The sequence below is a fragment of the Limulus polyphemus genome, unplaced genomic scaffold (genome assembly GCF_000517525.1).
Source record: "Limulus polyphemus unplaced genomic scaffold, Limulus_polyphemus-2.1.2 Scaffold157, whole genome shotgun sequence".
Classification (NCBI taxonomy): Eukaryota; Metazoa; Arthropoda; class Merostomata; order Xiphosura; family Limulidae; genus Limulus; species Limulus polyphemus.
The window spans coordinates 645,149-653,453 of NW_013665767.1; the positions used below are offsets into that span (position 1 = coordinate 645,149).

The 8,305-nt window shown below is 29.2% G+C and overlaps 1 protein-coding gene across 1 annotated transcript in view; it reads left to right on the top strand.

Moving 5' to 3' along the window:
- Positions 1-1,719, top strand: part of LOC106476596 (tRNA-dihydrouridine(16/17) synthase [NAD(P)(+)]-like) — a 49,330-nt gene extending 47,611 nt beyond the window's left edge. The window contains exon 11 of the mRNA XM_013937244.2: positions 1,200-1,719. Coding sequence (XP_013792698.1) covers positions 1,200-1,405 — 206 coding nt within the window. The 3' untranslated portion in view covers positions 1,406-1,719. The remainder of the gene's footprint in view (positions 1-1,199) is intronic.
- Positions 1,720-8,305: the final 6,586 nt, after the last annotated feature.

Genomic DNA, 8,305 nt, shown 5'->3' on the forward strand with positions numbered 1-8,305 from the left:
AGCTAGTTGCTGTCCTAATTTCGGATCTTTTTAATCAATTCTTGAAAATGTTAAAAAAGAGAGAGAGAGAGAAAGGGGGCTCAGCGAGGATGTTTGCCCCGAGGTTCGTGCTGGCTCTCGATGTTTCTGATCTAGACCATATCGCTGTCATAAAGAAAACTACTTTAATGCCAAGGAGGAACTTTCAAACATCATCAGTTTTCTGATTTAGGCAATTGTTGCCCATTTTCCTTTCATTTACTTCAAAGTAAATGCTGTTTCACAGAACTGTGGCAAGAGAGCCAATGTACACAGCATTGTCATTTGAAAGAGGAATAAGTATAAGTGAGAAGTTGAGCCTCTCCACAGTCATTACTTAGTGGCACAAAGGCTGATTAATGACCATATTGTATCTTTTTTTACTGTACAAAGGATAAAAGATATTTAGTAGTAAGAAACATTGATTTTTCTTTATATTTTAAGGCCAAGTAGATAATATATGTGTTAAAATGCCAAAATAATATTTATTAATTAACATTTATTCACCATAAAAACTCTTTAAACACAGACTTTACGTTATTAATAGTAGGCGTATTTGTAGTCTAATTTAATACGTAAACATAACATAATGCTTAGCTGAGCCACTTCTTGGTAAATTTTATTTTGCTTTTGCTACAACTCATTGTCATAAAACTTCTGAATTAAACTATTTTACTGTTATATCACCAAAATTATCAAAAAAATATAGAATAAAAAACAAACCTTTCTAACAAATCAGCATGAATATTGAGCATTCAACACAAACACCATAGTTGGCCTAAGAAAAATTAGGTGATAGTTTTGTTGCTAAGCGATGATGTATATTGTTGAGCATTACCAGAAAAGGGGCGTAAAAGCATTCTCGATAGAGTGACAAAGTGAATAAGCCATTTATAGTTAGTGATCTTTAATCAGCCAATATTTAACAATTTATTTATTTTCTTGGGTCAAATACTTAAATGTATATGTATCTATACATGTGAATTTTTGCTTGTAATCCAATAAAATTCTAGTATTACTGACATCTATTTGTTGTGGTAAATAAACTAATGTTCCTATTTCAAAAAAAAAGGAATAACATAATTGAAAATTCATTGTACCACAAAAAGTGCACTTGTACTAGTTTATTGTAGAGCTGCATTTGCTATGTATTTATAGAATTTGTTTCTAATCAACTTTAGGACACAGATTCTCCTTCAAGACTAAACTGTTACAACAAGATAAGGAGACAGCAGGTAACCCCACCTTACATAAAACAGAGCTTTCACAGGTTTCAAGTAAACAAGAACTTGTCAAAAACTGTCAGGAGAAAACCCTCAATATTGATGAACTTGTCTTATCGGATACTAACAGTGAACGTAAATGTGCTGTTGAGGAAACTTTATGACGAAGCTTTTATATAGTTTCTTGTCAGTTTTAATGAAAATATCTTATTTGTCAAGTTAATACATAAATGAACATGAATTTTGAAAATATACAGTTGCATTAAGTGACTGGCAAAATCTAAATGAAACTTTCCACTTTGCTAACTGTTTTTATTTTCAGTTCTGCAGAATTATTTTTAGTTATATAATCTGGTTTATGCACTAATAAATTATGTTTTTATTGACAAATTTGACCATGTATAGTTCCTTTGAGGCCTTCAGTTTATCACCGATTTTATACAAAAATGGCTTAAGTATAAAGTTGAATGTTTTGTGATTTCTCTCAAATAGTGAAATGATTGCTTTCTGTATTCATCTTTTATTCTAGTTTTAGTAAAAATTCACCAAGACTTATATTTTAGCTTATGTATTTTGTAAAATAAGTGATGCTTCCCTTTTTTTTCGGTCAAAGAACTGTAAGGCATAATTGTTCATAATAAGAAAAGATTCTACTATACTCATTTGTAAGTCACACAGATATAAATTCCATTTATTAATTGCACTTGGTCATTGCTAAGCTCACTTTTTGACTGATTCAAAGTGTGATCAGGGTACATATGTTAGATCACAGCTGCTGTTAAAAGGTGAAGTTAACCTCAAATGACTACTATGGTCATTTGTAAGTCACACAGATATAAATTCATTTATTAATTGCACTTGGTCATTGCTAAGCTCACAGGAAAACTGATGCGTTACTTTTTTGACTCTTTGATTCAAAGTTTGATCAGGGTACATATGTTAGATCACAGCTGCTGTTAAAAGGTGAAGTTAACCTCAAATATTTTGGTATTCAAGGTCACCTTGATTCATAGTTTACGTACCACTACTTAGTTGTATGAAAAAGGCCAAAAGTGTGGCTTTGCACCAAGAGCAAACAATTTTTAAATTACTTTCTACCAAAAGAAATCATGGGCTTTGGTCCAGCATAAAATAACATGATAATCCAATGGTTAGAGCCACCATTAATTCATTGCATTAAAACATGTTACAGATAAATAAAGTTCTGAGATATAATAGCATAGTCACTTTATGTTTCAAATATAAGATGACCTAAGATTAATGTAAAAGTCATTTATCACTACTTCCTTGTCCACTTGGTCAAGTGACATTACAAAATTAATGACATTTTAAACTTCTGATATTTCTTGAAAGTTTTGTATGTATGTACAGCCAAATATTTTCTAACAGGTGACTGCCATTTCTAAGTTTTAAAAGCATTTACTGTTCTCATATATTTTGGGTTTTGCCATTAAAGATAATTCAGTTGCTATTAAGACACCAATCACACCAAATTTCTTTAACATTTTATTCCTTTCACAGCTATTGAAGATTGAGAATGAAAACTTTTAAGTATATGCTACATAACATCCATGAAATATTCCTTCAAATCAAATCTTCACTTTGCATAAACATCTATGCACAGATTATTGCTTTAAATGTTTATTCAAGAAGCAGTTGTTTAAAATGTGTAAAAAAAAATTACCATTTTATAATTCTAATTCTTATTATGCATTATAATATTTCAACTAGTCCAACAGACTACTGGTAGAATGACCCAGTTGAGAACACAACTAAATATTTTCAGTTTAACTGATAATGGAGATTGCTATAAAAAATTTCAATGCACAAATTTACAGCCTAAATGTAAAAACATTATTCTAAAACACTTTGGAAACAGACTGTTTGAAAGATTGATGTATATAATTTAATGCTAATATCGGAAGTACAATTTCTAAATGTGAGAGCTCATCATTAATAGAAACACAAAAACTATCAGCACCTACACCATTTCAATCTTTAGACTGTTTTTTTTCTCAACATTACTTACAGAGTATGTGAAAAAATTGTCTACATTAACTAGAATGCTGTATGTAATGTGACCAACCCTTCATCAATCATATGACTATCTTAGTATTCTTAATTAGTAGTCTTTAAGTACAGTTTCAACCTTACCTGGTTTCATTGTCATCATGAAGTGTCTTAACTCATCACCTTTGAAAAGTGATGAAAAACAATCTTGAAAATCCAGACATTGTTTACCGAGAATCTTCAATACCAAGGTAACTGCTGGCATTAATTGCATGATAAGTTGACATATGTGAGTTAATAAAGTACACTGTAACATTGTATTTACACTTATGTTCATAGTTTGTACTAAGTAGCAGCTCCTCAATTCATGAGAGTACTCCAAGTTTGTTTTATTGCTTTTTTTTTTTTAATCGTAAAAAAACAAACGCTCAGTTCCATGCCTTGTATTGTTTAATAAAAAACTTCATTCTGTTATGTACTCAAGCACTTAAGCTTCACTTTTCTGTATTCTGCAAAGAATCGGTTAATACAAGTTTCTTTCAGTAATGTTCTAATTAATGTTATCAGTTATTCCACCTGCCAGTTCACCAATTCAGAATTGTTTGGTTTGTATTATGATGTTGTATAGAGTAATTCCAATGACCAAAAATGGTTATCTTTCAGTTTTGTCATATCAAGACAAAGGAAATTTGCACATTTATAATAATTATACTGTATGAATGATCTAACTTTTGGAAACTGGGGATGTTATGGATTGATTTCCTTTATATTGTATTAAACAAACTTCACCAAAATGCAGCTGAATATTAACTCCAATCAGTTTGGATGGAAAGTGGTATTTATTTGTTAATGATATGATAGATTATGAACAAAGATAATAATTGTGCTGTAAACATAGGAAGTAGACAAGTGGCATTAAATTTTACAACATGAATAATCTCTGAATTAAACTTATAAAAGCATTCAGATTAATATCACGAGCAAAAAAAAATATTGAAGTGTTCAATACTAAACTAAAAAATAAAATAAACATATTTATTTACAGAATTTGAAAGTTATAAGTCAGAACTAAAGGAGATCAAACTTAGTTTGATACACTGTTTTTTTCTTTTTTCTGTTACCCACTTCAACTAGTGTATGCTGTTAAATTAACCCATAAAATTTTAAATGTTAAATTAACATAATTAACTTTAGTAATTCCTAAGTTATTCCATCAATGATTAATTTTGCATTAAAAAAAATGTGGGAGGGGGACTTTCACTGTTACAACAATCAACATAATTCAAATTTATGGGAAAGCTAAAAAAATTCCCTAGATTCCTAATATCATGTAAATAGCCCTAAATAAAATAACTTTACAGAAAAATAAAGTTCTTTGCAAACAATATAAAAATCATAATATTACAAACAGGGGGCTTCTATTTTTTTATTGATTAATTTTAGCTACTTTTATGTAGATAGCCTAAGATAGTTTTCTTTCGAGCTTTCACTTTTTGTATACAGTACATGATTATTTTTGGGCCTTTTCCTAAAAATTCTTCTTTACACAGGGTCTATTTTAATTTGTATTAGATTACTTATTACATGTTTAAGAATTACTTCCTTCCTAGTTTAACCTTTGCTCTTCCTCAGTAGATGGTGTACATTTTAAAATATTTAGAACAAGTCAAGAAGGAGAGACATTGCATAACTGCGCTGGGAAAGAGGTGAAGTTAACATGGATTGAATAACAATTTCTAGTGTTTAATTAATATACACCCATTTCCTTTTTTTTTTATAGGGAGTGTTTTATTGGTGTTGACCAGTTAAAACCAAAAATCAGTAGTCTTAATTACAATATTTCTCTTACTTTAACATGTACTGCACGATGTTGCACAGTTTATTATATAATTTCACAAAATTCAGACATGTTACTATAATAATACACTGGAAATTACATATATTTTAAGAATATCTCAATAGTTATCAATGACATTTTAATTATAAAGAGATTTTTTTTTTCCCCTTAATGAGTAAAGTACTCATTTTTAAAATCACAAACTCATACTTGATTAATGAAAAGGTACATGTTATTCATCCTAATACCTATACATTTGATTTATTTCAAGCGAAGATATCCCGAAGGACCTACATTTTGTCTGCAATTGACCACAAACAAACTTGTATAATGAATTATTTTGAATCCTTCTCTTCAATGGTAGGTATAGGTTAAGAAACAGTTTAACATTACTGTACAGAGTGTTTGGCAATTATATTAACTAATTTGTTAACATGAATGTGAGAAGCATCAGAGCCCCCATTGTCCACAATCCGTGTTCACCGTTGCATGAATTGCACAACTAGTGACATTAAAGTGTCTCAGTAGTAGAGGTTTAAGCCTAATGTCTGAAGCACAAGCGAACAATTTTGTTGACAATTCTCACATATATATTATACACCTCATGCATGGAAACTTGTATTTGTGAATTTTCACAGGTCTGTATGAAAGTACTTCTGGGTATCATGCAATTTCACACATATGTATCAACCACATTTCACCTTTGTATCTTATACTTTTACAGATCTGTAATAACTATATTTCTACTGGATATCATGTAGTTTAACTGATATAAATTAAACACCTGTCTTCTGCATATCATGTAGTTCCACACATTTTGGCTAGAAATCATTTTCTTATATGATTTTGTGTTAAATACATTTCTCCTGGATATAATGCAATTTTTCAGATATCTATCAACCATATTTCTATTGTTTCAGAAATCAGTAACATGCAGATGAAAAAGTGTACATTAGAAAACGTTTTCATCCTTTAGGAAATGTTAAAACACAAGATATGATACAAATTGTAAGTTTTTATTACAATCAAAGTTTGGCTAAAGTTTTTTACAAATTAAGTTAGTTGGATAACACTATTCCCTTGTGTACAAAACAAAATACATTTATCTACGTTCATCATAAAAGAAAAACACATAACAGTTGTGTAGGATAAAACTGAATAACTTTTGTACTCTTGAAAAGAAACTGTCATTTGAAAATGTACATTAATATACATATCAAAATGTTCCAAGTGTAGCTTCTTTTCTTTTGATTTTACCAAAAGTACAAGATAAAATAACTTTATGGTCTGTAAGCATGATAGAAATCAATTTCAAATTTCCTTTTTTTTTCACCAAGAAACTTAGCATTATTGCTACACATGCACCCATTTTTTATGCATGCAAATATATATATATATACAGTTCTAGCTGCATTTAACTAAGTTTATATTATATAAAGAACTATTACAATCTTATTCTATTACTTTCTTCTCTACTTTAAGACTAATATTGAACAAAGACAAAAGATTACTTATTATAAATACACATTACTAGGTATTAGTAACTGTATTTTATTTTCACAAAATGATGATAATAAAAAGACTACTACCATGAGAAGCAGAGATCATGAATATTTATTGCTTCTACAGTTTATGAAAACACTGCACATTTCTGAGTGTGTAATATAATTATTTCATTCAAAAAATGAAATTGAACTAGACAATTCTCTAACATATTTTCTGTTTACTTCTGTAATGAAATATAAGATAAAAGTTTAAATTTTTTGGGTGGATGGGAGGGGTATAACACAAATGCACTTTACTAACTTTTTTTTTTTTTTACATTTTCATTAGTTGGACCTGACAATATCGAGATATTACAATAGTAAGAAATAACGGTAAACATTCAAAAGGTTTAAAAATTTATTATAATTTAGAGTTAAAGTAATACCACTACTTGTACCTGTGACTGAATACTCCTAACCTAAATACTTTACATTTAACAAGTGGCTGTCAAATTAGTGAAGTATCTAGAAGCCAGTTTTCATTATTTTGTGCCAAATGACAAATAAAACAAAACATGTCAACATAAACCCACAAAAAAAACAACTAAATAATATGGTCTAACTAATGAGAAGTATGTGAAATGCAACAAATTTGACATCAGTAGATTTTCCCTTTATAATGCCATGAAAAATTTGGGATTTTTAGCTCAGTGTTTTATATGCAATAGATTTGTTATCCAAAAATCATACTGTATACAATATAGTTTCACTTTTAAATTTTATTTTACAAATCATTTAAAAGATGTAAGAACTTCACTGATATGCAGCTTTAAACAATATATACATATAATAAAAAGTTTTTTCTAAAGAAAATTAAGTCTTAATTGTTTTCATGTACTTCATGAGTACTTTAATAGCTTCCACTTAATCGTAACTATATCTATTTGTTCAGTGAACAATGAGTTAACATTAGTCACTTAAATTTCTGGAAATCCTTGAATTCAGTTTGTGTTTGAATATAATTTATATTAACTTCTTTAAATAATAGTTTCAAACCTAAATTTAGAGACAGCTTGAAAACCACGTATCTGAATGAGATATAAACACACACCCGAGTGTATTTGATACTATGTTGAAAGATTTTTGAGTATGTAACAGGCCTCCCAATGAAATCTTTAAGGTAACATATACCATTTAAATGGCATTATCTAGGTTTTGTCCTTTTTATCAGTATGAAAATATATTAACATAACATAATATTTTGGGACCTATTGGTCCATCTTGGCTGTCAAAACAAAATTAAAATGATTAAAAAATAAACTAAAACAATTTTAAACCCAGTCCTTTTCATTCATATACTTATCAAGTTTTTTTTAAACTCACTTAAATTTACTGCCTCTACAACATCTGAAGGCAACCCATTCCAAAGGCCAACTACCCTGTTAAAAAAATGAAACTGTCTTAGCTGAAGATGACTCCTACCTTGCTAAAATTTGTATTCCCTAGTCCTACTATTCTCATTGTTAAATATAAAAAAAGATGATACATCAACACTATCAATTCTATTTATGATCTTAAACACCTCAATCAGATCTCCCCTAACTTTTTTTTTTCAAGAGAAAATTTGAGAGATTTCAGTCTATAGTCATATGAGAACCCCTCCATCTCAAGCACCATTCTAGTAACCCTTCTCTGAACCCATTCCAACAATTCAGTGTCCTTCCTAAGGTAAG